Consider the following 15118-nt stretch of genomic DNA (forward strand, 5'->3'; position numbering starts at 1 on the left):
TTGTAGAACATTTGGATATTATTTGTAATAAAACGAACAGGTGTTTCAGGATTAAATGTATAATGTGTGCAGTTTGACTTCATAACCTATAAAGTTCAATCTGATGATTTATAGTCATACCTTTTGTATTGATCTCTTGCTCCCAGCATCTCACTTTCCTGATGGATTTGATTCATGCTTGTAGGAGACACTCTGGGTATAAGAAACTCTTGTATCCCTATCAAGTGACTGACTATTTGGTGTGCATATAGATGGTCTAGCTGGCTCTTTGAAATGGAGAATATTGGAGCCAAGCCTGATGATGTCCACATCTGCATCAAACGAATGTTCCTGCAAAGCTTTCGGTCCCAGGCTGAGATCACAGAATTTCGTACAATTTAGTGATCAAACTGGGGCCATGTGTTCTGTAGTATATACTAGTCACAATTCGATAAAGTTATTTATTTTAACTGGATCACATAACACTGTAACATGAAATACGGTTAGCCTAGTTAGTTGTGGGCAGACTCTTCAAATCCATAATTTATGTTTAAAGTTAGTAAGCATTTAAAAACACAGATTCATTAAAGATATTCAACATAAATTTGTTGAAGATGAATCATATCAAATTTTTATACTGCATTCCTTCATTCATATATATATATTATGTTTATGGATTTTCATAGAGTGCTAGGGTGTCTGTAGAGGTTCATTAGGTAATTTTAGGTCTTTGGTATAAGAAGAAGTGTAACAGCATGAATGGAAATGTTGCTTGGTAAGTAACAGAATTAAGATAAATGAGTGTTGTTCAGATTGGAGAAGATTTACAAACTATGTTCCTTCTAAATTGCATGGCAAGCCCAAAAGTTCCCACCTAGGCTATACATATGTTGGCCCCTTTAAATGATAGCATATGTGGGGCTGCGCATTTAAAACGTGCACTTGAAAAAATTTGCAAGTGGTGTCCAAGATACACGTGTCTATTTTGCCCATTGTCAGGGAGAATAAAAAAGGAGCATATCATCTAAATGGTGAGAGATTGTAGATGCAGAGGGACCTGGGTGTCCTAGTGCATGAATCACAAAACGCTAGTATACAGGTACAGCAAGTAATTGGGAAAGCTAATAGAATGTTATCCTTTATTGCGAGAGGTATTGGATACAAAAGTAGGGAGGTTATGCTTCAGTTATATAGGGCATTGCTGAGACCACATCTGGAGTGCTCTGTAAAGTATTGGTCTCTTTATTTAAGGAAGGATGTAAATGCATTGGAAGTAGTTCAGAGAAGGTTTACTTGACTAATAACTGGAATAGGTGGGCTGTCTTATGAGGAAAGTTTGGACAGGCTAGACTTGTACCCATTGGAGTTTAGAAGAGTAAAAGGCGACTTGATTGAAACACATAAGATCCTTAGGGGTCTTGACAGGATTGATGTGGAGAGGATGTTGTTTCCTCTTGAGGGAGAATCTAAAACTAGGGGTTTAAAAACGAGAGTTTGCCCATTTAAGACAAAGATGAGAAATTTTTTCTGAGGGTAGTGAGTCTTTGGAAATTCCTTCCTCAAAAGGCAGTGGAAGCAGAGTCTTTGAATATTTTTAAGGCAGAGGGAGGTAGAAATAAAGCAAGTAGGAGCAGGAGTAGGTCATTCGGCCCTTCGAGCCTCCTCCACCATTCAATATGACCATGGCTGATCCTGTACCTCAATGCCATACCCCTGCTCTCTCCCATACCCCTTGACGCCTTCACGGTTGAGAAATCTATCTATTTCCTCAAATATACTTGGCCTCCACAACCTTCTGTGATAGAGAATTCCACAGGTTCACCACTCTTTAAGTGAAGACGTTTCTCCTCATGTCAGTCTCTAAATGGGCTACCCCATATCCTGAAACTGTGATCCCTTTTCTAAAACCCCCAGCCAGAAGAAACATCATCCTTGCATTCAGTCTGTCCAGCCCTGTCAGAGTTTTATACATTTCAATTAGATTCCCTCTCATTCTTCTAAACTTCAGTGAATACAGGCCTAGTCAACCCAATCTTTCCTCGTACGACAATCCTGCCATCTCAGGAATCAGTCTGGTGAACCGTCGCTGAACTCCCTCTATAGCAAGTATACCCTTTCTTGGGTAAGGAGACTAAAACTGCACACAATACTCCAGGTGATCTCCCCAAGGCCCTGTACAGCTGCAGTAAGACATCCGAGCTTTGTGATTGGTGTACAAGGACATCCAGGTCCCTTTGTACATCAACATTTCCCAATCTATCACCATTTAAATAATACTCTGCCATTCTGTTTTTTTCCTACCAAAGTGAATAACTTCACACTTACCCACATTATACTGCATCTGCCGTGTATTTGCCCACTCACTTAGCCTGTCGAAATCGCCTTGAAACCTCTTACCATCCTCCTCACCACTCACATTTCCACCAAGTTTTGTGTCGCCAGAAAACTTCAAAATATTATAATTAGTTCCCTCATTCAAATAGTTGATATATATTGTGAATAGCTGGGCCTCTTAGGCTACCCAATCTGTAATTCCTCGTTTTCTCCCTCCTTTTAAATAGCGGGGTTACATTTGCCACCCTCCAATCTGCTGGGATTGTCCCAGAATCTACAGAATTTTGGAAGATGACAACCAATGCACCACTATTCCCATGGCCACCTTTAGTACCCTGGGGTGTAGATTATCAGGCCTTGGGGTGTAGATTATCAGGCCCTGGGCGATTTATCAGCTTTCAGCCCCATTAATTTCTCCAGCACTACTTTTTTTAGTAATACTAATTTCCTTCAATTCCTCCTTCTTACCGGACCTTGGTTCCCTAGCATTTCTGGGAAATTATTTGTGCCTTCCTCCATGAAGATGGAACAAAAGTAGTTGTTTTAACTTTTTTAAAAATTCATTGACGGGATGTGGGCGTCACTGGCTGGGCCAGCATTTATTGCCCATCCCTAATTGCCTTTGAGAAGATGGTGGTGAGCTGCCGCCTTGAACTGCTGCAATCCACGTGGTGTAGGTACACCCCAAGTGCCGTTAGAGAAAGTGTGCCAGGAATTTGACCCAGGAACAGCGATATATTTCCAAGTCAGGATGGTGAGTGGCTTGGACGGGAACTTCCAGGTGGGGGTGTTCCTATGTATTTGCTGATCTTGTACTTCCTTGTCATTTTCTTGTTTTCTATTATAAATTCTCCCATTTTGGACCACAAGGAACCTACATTTGTCTTCACCAGTCTTTTTCTTTTTACATACTTATAGAAGCTTTTACAGCCTGCTTTCATGTTCTTTGCAAGTTTACTCTCATACTCTCTATTTCCCTTCTAATCAATCTCTTGGTCCTCCTGTGCTGAATTCTAAACTGCTTCCAATCCTCAGGCTTGCTGCTTTTTCTAGCAACTTTATATGACTCCTCTTTGCTCTAATACTATCCTTAATTTCTTTTGTTAGCCATGGTTGGGCCACGTTTCCTGTTGTGTTTTTGTACCGGAAAGGAATGCATACATTTGTTCCTTAAATATTAGCTATTGCCTATCCAGTGTCATGCCTTTTAATAAAGTTCCCTAACCTATCTTAACCAACTCCTGCCTCATACCTTCGAAGTTTCCTTTGTTTAGATTTAGGACCCTAGTTTCGGATCGGACGATTTCACTTTCTATCCTAATTAAGAATTCTGCCATGCCATGGTCACTGTTCCCTAAAGGACCCTGCACAGCAAGATTCTTGATAAGCAATGCGGTGAAAGGTTATCAGGGGTAGGTGGGAATTTGTAGTTGAGGTTAGTCAGATCAGCCATGATCTTATTGAATGGTGGAGCAGGCTCAAGTGGCCTGCTCCTAATTTGTATGTTCATATTCTTGCTATATGTCAATGATTTCTGTTAGGGTATAGTGATCACAATATAAAAGTTTGCCAAAGCCACAAAGTAGGCGATTTAAGACTATTAAAGGAAGACATTGAACACAAGAAAAATGATTAGGCTATTTGGCTGTTTGAGCCTGTTTTGCTATTCGCTAAAATCATGGCTGATCTTTGCCTCAACCCACCTCCTGCACTATCCCTATATCCCTAAATTCCTTTATTGCCCAAAGATCTCTAACCTCTCTTGAATTTATTCAACAATGGAGAATGCCAAAGATTCACAACTCAGGAAATTTCTCCTCATCTCAGTCCTAAATGGCTGACCCCTTATTCTGAAATTGTGAACCTGTGTTCTAGATTTTCCAGCCCGGGAAAACATTTTCTCAGCATCTATCCTGTCAATCCCTGTAAGAATTTTGTATGCTTCAGTTAGATCACCTCTCATTTTTTTAAGCTCCATGGAATGTAAGTTCAATCTATTCAATCTCCCCTCACAGGACAATCCCCTCACCCCATCTCCCATTTTCCCAATTTCTAAATGTGGATTAAACTGTTTTTCAGTAAATGAGGTTATGCTTTAATATAACATTTAGTTGCTGGTAGCTCAGTGCAAGTATAAATAACCAACCTTCTAATGATTTTAAACTTTTCAAGACTAAGGTAACTGGATCTTTTGTTCATAACTGCTCATCTCACGATATTTTTGCAACTCCACCCATTTAAAGTGGCCTAGAAGAATTTGCATTTCGTCTTCTGGCCCCTCATGCTGTAGTGACTTTGCCACTTTGTGCTATAATGTGTATGCGATTCCTTGACAAAATATTTTCAGACCTTTTTGTCTTTGGCCTCTGTCCCAGTGGACAAATAATTGGTTTATTGAAGAGCCATCATGGCGGCAGCTGCTGAATTGTGGTGGTGCAAACAAAATGAACAATCATAATCCATGACATATTTATGGACAATCACCAAGATAAAAAACAAAAATTAAGTATAAAGTAAAAGGATTGCACAATTGTTTTAATTTTAGCATACAGATAATTACAATATGTAGGTTTCCTTAATTTTCAGAATAGAAATGAAAGGTCTGCTGCACTCTATTGTATTAAAGTCCATAGGTCAATTGTTGTCAGGTTGAGTTCATTGAAATTTCAATCATTTACATAGTATTTATGAGTTTTATAAAGCAAGGGTTTGGTCTGTGTTGTGGTTTATTCATTCTATATTTCATTTGTGGAATGGTGTCTTTTCTCCTTAATCCAATCACACATTTAGATTTGTGTGGTTGTGGCAAGAGAGTGCAATTGGAGGTGGAATTCAAGAATTTTCTAGCAAAGTCCAGACAGAGCTTTTTCCACATTTTCAGCAAGGAAACACATATTCAGTTGTTTGTTTGTCTAGATACGTTTTATCTAGGATCAGTTTCAGTGCTTGTTTCTGAATGCTTTTTGAGCTTGTTGGCATGCTGTTTGGCAAGTCCAGCATTCCAAACAGGCGCTGCTTGTTCATACGAACATACAAATTAGGAGCAGGAGTAGATCACTTTGCCTCTCGAGCCTGCTGTGCCATTCAATAAGATCATGGCTGATCTGATTGCAACCTTAACCCCATATTCCCACCTACCCCCAATAACCTGTCACCCCCTTGCTTATCAAGAATCTATCTACCTCTGCCTTAAAGATATTCAAGGACTCTGCCTCAACCACCTTTTGAGGAAGAGAATTCCCAAGTCTCATAATCCTCTGAGAGAAAAAAATTTCTTCTTCTCTGTCCTAAATGAGCGACAACCATGACCCCGAGTTCTAGATTCTCTCACAAGAGGAAATATCCTTTCCACATTCACTCTGTCAAGTTCCCTCACGATCTTGTATGTTTCAATCAAGTCGCCTCTTTCTCTTCTAAATTCCAGCGGATACAATCCTAGCCTGTCCAGCCTTTCCTCATAAGGTAACCTGCCTGTACCAGGTATTAATCTAGTACATTTTCTCTGAACTGCTAATGCATTTATATCTTTCCTTAAATAAGGAGACCAATACTGTACACAGTACTCCAGATGTGGTCTCACCAGTGCCTTGTATAACTGAAGCATTACCTCCCTACTCTTGTATTCAATTCCCCTTGCAATAACTGATAACATTCTATTATTCAGATCAGCCATGATCTTGTTGACTGGTGGAGCAAGCTCAAGGGGCTGAGTGGCCTACTCTTGCTTCTAGTTCATATGTTCAACAATGGGTCTTGCATAAATGTTAAACACAGTGAATAGGTCAGTTTGAGATACATTGTGATGCTTGAGAAGACGTAGCACGTGAAGTCTTTTGTTTGCTCTTGAGCATTTCATGGATTTGGTAATCTCACTTAAGATCATTTTGAATGTAGATTCCTTATAGTTTTAATGCATGCTTGTTGCATAATCTCAGCATCATCTAAGTTATGAGAGGGAGATCAAGAAGTGTTGCGCAATTTCATAGATCTATACTTTTAGGGGTTCATTCTCATGTGATTTGCTATTGTCCATTCACTCAATGAAGTGATTACGCCATGCATGTGAGGTATGTCGCCTTGATTGCGATACTCCAAGAAGGGCAGGTCATCCACATGTTTGTAACAATGAATAGATGTGGCGATATCAATACAGGCATTGTTTATGATGGCTGAAAATATTATGTTTCCTTGTGGGACCCCAATGTAGCATTATCTAAATGGAAGTGCTCTATTTATGTTGAACACATTGTTGTCGATGTTTGAGAGAGTGGGGCAGTGGTATTAATTTTGGATTATTGTGACAAAGAGCTAACGCAGACAAGATGACCGAAAGTTGCATTCTATGTTGTAATCCCAATGGCTCTGCAGGAGGTATTGTGATTTTTTCTCTGTTAACCAGTGATTAAATTTTCTAGCGCATGTTAAATACATAAATAAATTGTTTATAATGTTCTGCTCACTTGATTTTTTTTTCTAAAAAAATTTGTTTCAGGCTAGAGAGAATGAGGAGGATGAAATTGGCACAACAGACTCTGCTGTAGGATCTGGTTCTGTAGCTGATAGCACATCTCTAAACCTAGATGTTCAGTCTGAGGCATCAGATGCAACGGTAAGATGGAAGTAGCTTAAGATGTATAAGTGCTAAGTTGTGTACACAATTGGTTTTATAATATGGACTTTGTAAGAGATTCGCAGTCTACTGTGGACTGAAAAGTTTGGAGACTTAGATTGTACTGAATGTTATCCTCACACGTTGCTTTTGTTAAAGGAAGTGTATTAAAGTTAGAGCAGATTTTTTTAAAAAGCTGTTTGTCTTGGGTTTCATTAGCATTTTAATCATAAATGTCTTAACCAAACTGTTTAATAAAGGAGGCATCTCGTAGTGTTCGGCCCCGCATTGAGGACAAGCTAGGAAATGCAGCCTCCCAAGCACAGGGCTCTTCAGTTACTTCAACTCCAAAAGGGGAAACTGACAGGCTTGGTCTGAATGACAGGAGAGTCTGGCATAGTGGGATTAATGGCAAGGAGCATGGAATTTCCTCCAAGGTACCATTTCATTGCATAGTCCTTGAAACTTGTAATCTATTAACTATTTCAAGTCTCATAACCAACTTTTGTTCTTCTCACCCTTTTTCATTTTAAACTGATCCCATTATTGAAGTTATTTTGAGTCTTGGCAATTGTTAAAATGCATGTTACAATTATATCTGAATTAATTAGAATTAAAATTTTATGGGGTGGAAAAAGCATTTAAAACAGCCTTGATCAAAGGTTGCATGGTACATATGAAAATGACCATGCAACCTTCATTTTGATTTCCTGTTTGGAACTGAGAAAAATGCCGATTAAAACTTTTTGTCAAACTTTCCAGGTTTAACCACACGACCAGTGACAAATTGTATATTTTTTATTGAAAGGGAAGATTATACATGAGTTCTTACCAACTTAAAGTCTTTTTTTCACCCTCTCGCGTGCTCCCTCACCCAAACAAAGTTTTGCATTAAGATTTGTGCCTGATAGGATGTTAGTTTCAATGTGCAGTTTACCTTTTCAGGCAGCTGGCCCATTCACATCAGTCAAGGAGTATGTGAATATGCTTCGTGTAAAAGTTGGCATTAATTTTTGCAAAGCGTATTCAGCTGTAACCTATATCGTCAGATGTGCGGTTTCCTGTGGAGCTATTCGGTGGCAGTGAAGTAGAAAGGGTGAAGTGAAACAATGTCTTCACATGTAGGAGATTTAATTTATACTGTCAGTTGGAATTTTTTATTATGTACTATGGAGTGGGAAGAACAGTACATTGAAAGTTTGCCATGCTTGAAACTCTAGTGTCTGAAGAATTGTGCATAGGTTTGATGCAAATTATAAATCTCACTCTTGGGTGGTGGCCTTTGTTATTTATTCTAGGCATAATTTAGATGGGTCCATGAAGGCAATTTGAAACCTTGATACTGTTTTAATCCTTTTTTGAAAAACCGGAAGTTGCCTGTGTCACTCTTTGCACTTCTAGGCCTCGGCTACCCAAAACATGCACTGTTAGAATCTTCAACCGGTTGAAGACCCGTTTTTAGTGTCAATACCACCTCCAACATTGAAAATGGGCAAGTAGAAGTATGTTGAAGCTTTTTTTCAATCGGAAAAAGGCCCCACAGATTGCTATATCTTTGAAATCAAATAGGCTTGTTACAAAATGGAGGAAAAATGGAATGATGATAAAGATGAGGTTAAAAAGACCGAGGACCATACTGAAATATTAAATTAACTTTGACACTGTACTGTATGATCTCAAAATTTAACAGAAGCCTGGGATTTGGAAGACCTTTGTTCTGCTGGAATGTTTGATGTTCAAATTCATTCAGTGTTGAGTGAAACAATGTCCTTCAATATGCAATTAGGTATTGGGCTAAATATAATCTGTTATCAAATTTGTAATCTGAAGAACAGGTTGGGTGGTGGGGGTGATCATGCTCCTGTTTGTTATATTATTGGGTTTCAAAACATACTTGAGTCCATTGTGAAATGTGTTGATGTAGAACAAAGGGCTGTTTGTTGTTTTTGGTCTGACTCTTAACATCACTAAACTGGAAATTAAATAATGTATTAATTTCTGTTTGTTCAAAGCAGTATGATTTTGGTTTTTCCCCTTTGAATCTCGAAATTGAATCTTCGAGAAGATGGGGTGATGGAAGCAGAAATAATCAATGATTTCAAAAGGAAATTGGATGAGCTTGTGAAGGAAATAAACATGTAGGGCTATGGGGATCGAGAGGGGCAGTGGGACTGATTAGAGTGCTCTGTGCAGAGTTGGCGTTGGCTTGATGGGCTGAATGGCCTCCTGTGCCATAAATAACTATGACTTTAAGCATGAAATTATTGCAAAAAAGCAGTTTCACAAAGTTGCTTGCTGAGCTGCTCAGATTTGTGACATTTGCATGTATTTTTTTTTCAGACTGCCCTGGGAATTGTGCCCAGATCAACACGTTGGTTCCTCGTTGTTTAGTGTGTCACTGCAGGGCTGCTTCCCGCCATCTCACAAAAAAATCAATAATCTAATAAATGATTTCTTGATATTAGGATTCCACCTGCAAGGTTTCTGGACATAGCTCCAATTTTATTTGGAATCCAAATGATCTGTTAACAGACCCAGGTGATAAATACTTGATTCCATCCCTAAAGATCTTAAGTACATTTGTGTTAATGGATAGCATCTCAGTAGCTCATTTGATTATCAAATGAAGTACTTAGTTTAAACCCTTATCCCATGTTGCCCTTCTGTTACTCTGTGAATCTCAGACCTAAGCTAAATAGATATAGACTGTACAACAGTTGTCTGTGACTTGAAACTTTAATCAATGCTTCATGTGGAGGTGTCTTATGTTTTAAAACCTAGGGGTGAAATTGTGCATGCTGCTAATCCTGCTTTGTACTTGGAAAAAAATTTTTTGCTAAAATTAACAGGATAAGTTTTACCTTTCAAGATATGTGATTGTCTGCATAACTCCAGAAGCTGAGAGGCTGTTTCTACCCCTCCTCCCCAACCCCCCCGTCCCCAAGCCCTTGCTGGATTCAGGATAAGGGGCCAGTCATTTAAAACTGAGATTAGAAGAATTTTTTCACACAAAGGGTTGCAAATCTTTGGAATTCTCTATCTCAGAGGCCTGTGGATACTCAGTCTTTGAGTACATTCAAAACAGCAGTTGATTTTTGGGCATGAGGCGGATCAGGTGATATGGGGATAGGATAGTAAAGCGGAATTGCTGTTAATAAACCATAATCTTATCGAATGGCAGCACAGGTTCGATAGGGCCTTGTTACCTACTCTTGCCGCTATTTCTTGTATTCTTTACATGATAAAGCTGTCCACATACTGTTTGAGAACCGACAGGCCAGCCTGGCATTCTCGGAGAGAAAATGTTTTTTCTGCATTTTTTTTAGTTCATTTCTCTCAATTCCAGTGTATTACAGAATATCAAAATGGGGAGCACAGTGGCAAGTTTCATAACCCCATAAAGGTTTTGTAGCAGTTGTTCTTCAACAAGGGAGTATTAAATGTTTCATGAGTCAATGTTGCAGTTATCAGCAGAGCAGTGAGGAGGACACAAAGGCTACAAAGAGATGTAGAAGAGATGAGAAATTACTGCCAATTGATGGAATTCTGATATTAGGATAATTGAATTCCGTCATTTTAATTTTGTTTCCGACCTCCGCATCTGCAAGGTGTATTTGACATGTAGTATGCTTAGGAACGCAACAATAGAATGGGAACACACAATCAGTTCTGACAGAAGGAGATGCGTGTGCACCAGTGCAATATGTTGATGTTTGCTTTGTTGGATGTGGTGCTGGAACATGAGCTACTGGGTGAGGGAGGGATCAAACGTGGCATGAAGCGTAGGGGCAGTTCCAAGATCTCTCATGGCTTGGAGCATGAGGTAGCCAGGCGGGCAGGACATTCCTGAGTATGGCTGCAGACAGAGGAAAGTGGGTAGCTGGAAGTACTAGTTCAGTGAAGTAAATTGTGCTTTATCAAAATACAATTATCTGGCAGAACAAAGTAAAGTATTTACAATATAAATAAAAAAGGTCAGGGAAACAGCTTCTGCGTGTCCCGACTCCCTCCTGAATGTATATCACTGGCTGCTGCCCCCTCGGGCATGTCTGTTTTGCTGATGGGACAGGGCAACCATGAGCAAGTTGTTGGTAAGTAAGTGCCATGGGAATGGTGGTATCAGAGTTTGGGATGTTGTTGACTGAAAGGAATGACTCTGAATATGATGTAGCTTGTCTGTGGGACAGCCCACTGTTTGGGCAAAAGCCCCCAGATGTTCATGTGGAGGACTTTGCAAAGTTGACTAGGCAGGGTGTGCTTTTATTTGGTTCGGTGCATAGGTCATTGCACAGTCACCTGTCAACTTTTATTCATTAAGTTTTGGAAAATGTTTGATATAACAGTGGCCACTTCAGAGGGAAGTTAAGTGTCACCCAACATTGCTATGTGCCTGGAGTCATGTATAGTTCAGAATAGGTGCAAATGGAATGTTTTTCTTAAAGGTCATTAGTGAACCAAATGACAATTCTGTAACTTCATGAACACAATTGATTGCCTTTTATTCCAGATTTATTTATATTTCCCAGCTGTCATGGGATTTAAACTCTGGTCCCTAGCCCAGTAATAGAACTACTCTGCTCCTGTATGTGATTTAGAATTCTAGATCTCTTCTGTGCCCCCTGTAAGGCCTTGCAATCCTGAAGTGTGGTGCCTAAATTTGAATACAATACTCCTATTGGGAGCCTAACTAGTGTTTCTTAAAGATTTGGCATAACTTCCTTGTTTTTATGCTCTATATTTCAATTAATAAAGCCAAGGATCTCCTTTTTGTTTTAGCATTTTAAAAGATTTATAAATGTGTACACCTCTGGTGTCTCTCTTTCTGCACCTCATTTAAAATTGTATCTTTTAGTTACATATTGCCTCTTCTCAACCTTCCTAAAACTTATCAACCTCAGTTTTAAAATTGAAAATTGATAGGCATTGATTGCCATTTGAGGAACAGTGTCAAACTTCTGCTACACTTTGTGTGGAGAAGTGAATGCTAATTTCTCTCCTGACAACTCTAACTCTAATTTTTTGACAGTGCCTGCCCCAATCCTGGACTCTCCAACTAACAGTACCAGTTTCTCCTCATCTATCCTATTTGTTCTCTTTAATATCTTAAACTTTGATCAATTGAATGAGGGTCATCAGGCATGACCTATCCTTTACAAATCCATTTTGGCTGTCTCTGATCAGCTGAAAATTTTCAAGGTGTTCAGTCAGCCTACTTGAGCAATTTTTTTGACAACAGATATTCGGCAAACTGGTCGATATTTCGCTATCTCCTTTAAATAGCGGAGTAACATGTGTTTTAATTTTGCTGACAAGTCTGGTTGGTCATCTTATCCTTGAATTGAAAGCATCCTTAATGTATCTAAATCGTGGTCTTTCTTTGGGAATGGATTTTAAGTTATATTATTAATTTTTAAATGGTGATAAGTTTTTTTCATTTCAACGGAATGTCAGCCCAGGTGGCATGTGCTAGGAAGAGTAAGCAAATTTGGAGCTGTGGTCCCTCAATTTTTCCTGCTGATATCTTGGGCTATAAATAACATAGATACAGGATGCTTCCAGTTGAAGAAAAAGATCATGTAAGGGACGACAGCAGTTCAGGAAGATAGCTCAGCACCACCACCTCCAGGGCAATTAGGGATGGGCAATAAATGCTGCCCTAGTAAGTGATGCCCACATTCCGTGAACGAATGAGAAAAATTAGTTTATATCATGTCTCTTTTTAAATGGATAAGTGTGATGAGGCAGCATATCTGCCACCTGCCCCTTCCTAGGTTGATGTTTGGGTGTGTTTTATCCTCCTCTTCACCCCTGCTCCTCATATATATTGTAAGAAGAATCTGCACAGAGATGCATTCAAATATGCTGCTGTGTTTGGTAGTAGTTTAATCTGACTTCAAATTTGTAAGTGTGACCTGCATGATGTCAGATAAAATGGATCATTGGCTAATGAATGTTTTGGGTGTCTTATAGCTTAACTTACCTTATTAATGTCATTGTACATTTTCATGTTATTTTCAGGAAGATGATCAGCATCGGAATGCGAAAGAAGAATTGGAAAATTTGAAAAAGCAGCATGAACTTTTGAAAAGAATGTTAGAGCAACAAGAACAGTTGAGGACACTACAGGGAAGACAGGCAGCACTTCTGGCACTACAGCACAAAGCAGAGCAGACTATAGTGGGAATGGATGAATCTGGTACACCACGTAAATATTATTATACAATAGGATGCATACTCATTCTGTAGTGAAAAGTTCTATTTGACATGTTTGTGAGCATGTTAGAGTAAAAGAGAAAGACAATTTTAGAGGAGAAAAGAGTGTGGATCAATGATTTCAGCCTTTGCTTTTTCCCGATAGAGATGCTTCCTAACTGTCAGATGTATTGAATTCTGCATTAATATGTTGAGTTTTGCTGGATGCACTCCATAATTTATTCCATTCTGGTGGTTCCCTGGTATGTAAAGAAACATACCATTCCTTAAAGGGGACATAATTTGAACTTGTCTTGAGAAGGGAAAGGGGACTTCTTGGTTTCATTCCATATTTCATTCAGAATATTATATACCACATAGCATTTAGTCATATTTTTGTGCACTAGTTTTATGATGGAGCAAGTAAAATCCAGGTTTCTTTTACTTAAGATATCAGGATATTTAACTGCTGTTTTGTTCATCAGATTTTGTGATTCTGTTACTTATAATTAAATCCAATAGATTGTGGTAACTGAGTTAACCAGACCTTTCTTTTTCAATATCATAATTTTTAACTGAGTCACCTTTACCCCTCAGCGTTCTGTCTCAGTGCAATGATGGCGAAGAATTGATTGTAACAAGGGAACTGGAAATTAATGAAACGGGAATGCAACACAAGTTTATTTGATGAATTCCTGAGATTTGGGGGTGTAGCAGTGGGGGAAGGTGCTGCAGTTTGAGTCGGCTCAGCCTTTATGTTCTAGAATTTAGAAGAACAAATGATCTAACTGAAGCATAATATTTTTAAGGGGATTGACAGGATGGATGCTGGAAAGATATTTCCCTGGCTGGGGAGTCCAGAATTAGGTATCACAATCTCAAAACAGGGGGTTGATCATTTAGGACTGAGATGAGGAGAAACTTCTTCACTCAAAGGGTAATGAATCTTTGGAATTCTCTACCCCAAAGAGCTGTGGATGCTTAGTTATTGATGTATTCAAGACAGAGGCTAGTAGATTTTTGGGTATTTGGAATTGAGAGATATGGGGATAATGTGAGAAGGTGGTGTTGAGGTCTTATTGAATGGCAGATGAGGTTTGCAAGGCTGAATAGCTTACCTCTCCTATTTCTTATGCTGTTACAGGATAGAGTTGACCCCTCACATTTTATAACAATACTTAGTCCAGGGCAGAATGTAACGCATCAACGAAAAAGAGTTAGGTAATTTGTTAGGAATTCATTTTGCCATTCTGATTAAAATATGGGAAAGGTAGGTTTCTTGTCATTTGTATTGTGCTTTGATTGTCTCTGACACCTGCTTAACATATAAAACAATTTGCCTGCAACTTCACATTGCATTAACACCTAGAAACATGAGATTTCTGATATAACTGTTTTATAAGTACAGGACAGAGACCTTAATATTGGTACACCGCTGGGTCCTCTTAAATTGTATAGTTGTGAATGACTTAATGTCCCACACAGAGGCACAAAAAGGAGAGGAAAATCACTAAGATCCATTGAGGTTTCCCCAATCTTTCATTGATGCCACCCCAACCCCACAATCTCCTGGGAAAGTAAAAGAGAAGAAAATGACTCTCTAACACAGTTGAGTGAAATTTGATGGTGGGGAGGGTGGTGGGTGGGCACGCACAAGAGTCTATGGCTCCTGATAAATATAGCAACTTGCCCTCCAGCTAAATTGCCCTGCTCATCCAGAAACTTGTTAAGTTTACTTCAAAAGGATTGCAATAAGCTGTATCCACTGCATGTTTTGATAGTTTGCTCCTGAGGATAATGATTGAAAAAGAAATACTTCCAAAGAATTTCTTTCAAAAAGGAGCTAGCAGAGTTTCATTTGAAATTCCCAATGCATTGGTCAGTCTAATACTTCATACAAAAACATGAGATTTTGCAACTTGAGGCAGCACTTCTGCAGCTTCAGATGACCTCAGGATATGTCTTTTTTACAATAGTTAGGTCTGTTGCCTTATAGGGCCATAC

The 15118-nt window shown here is 39.0% G+C and overlaps 1 protein-coding gene across 2 annotated transcripts in view; it reads left to right on the plus strand.

Moving 5' to 3' along the window:
* pcm1 (pericentriolar material 1) overlaps positions 1-15118 on the plus strand; it is a 163552-nt gene that overhangs the window by 21265 nt on the left and 127169 nt on the right. For both annotated transcript variants that reach the window (XM_078548487.1, XM_078548477.1), the window contains exons 6-8: positions 6806-6922; positions 7183-7359; positions 12941-13118. In XM_078548487.1, coding sequence (XP_078404613.1) covers positions 6806-6922; positions 7183-7359; positions 12941-13118 — 472 coding nt within the window. The remainder of the gene's footprint in view (positions 1-6805; positions 6923-7182; positions 7360-12940; positions 13119-15118) is intronic.

Source organism: Cetorhinus maximus, chromosome 1, assembly GCF_964194155.1.
Source record: "Cetorhinus maximus chromosome 1, sCetMax3.hap1.1, whole genome shotgun sequence".
Lineage (NCBI taxonomy): Eukaryota > Metazoa > Chordata > Chondrichthyes > Lamniformes > Cetorhinidae > Cetorhinus > Cetorhinus maximus.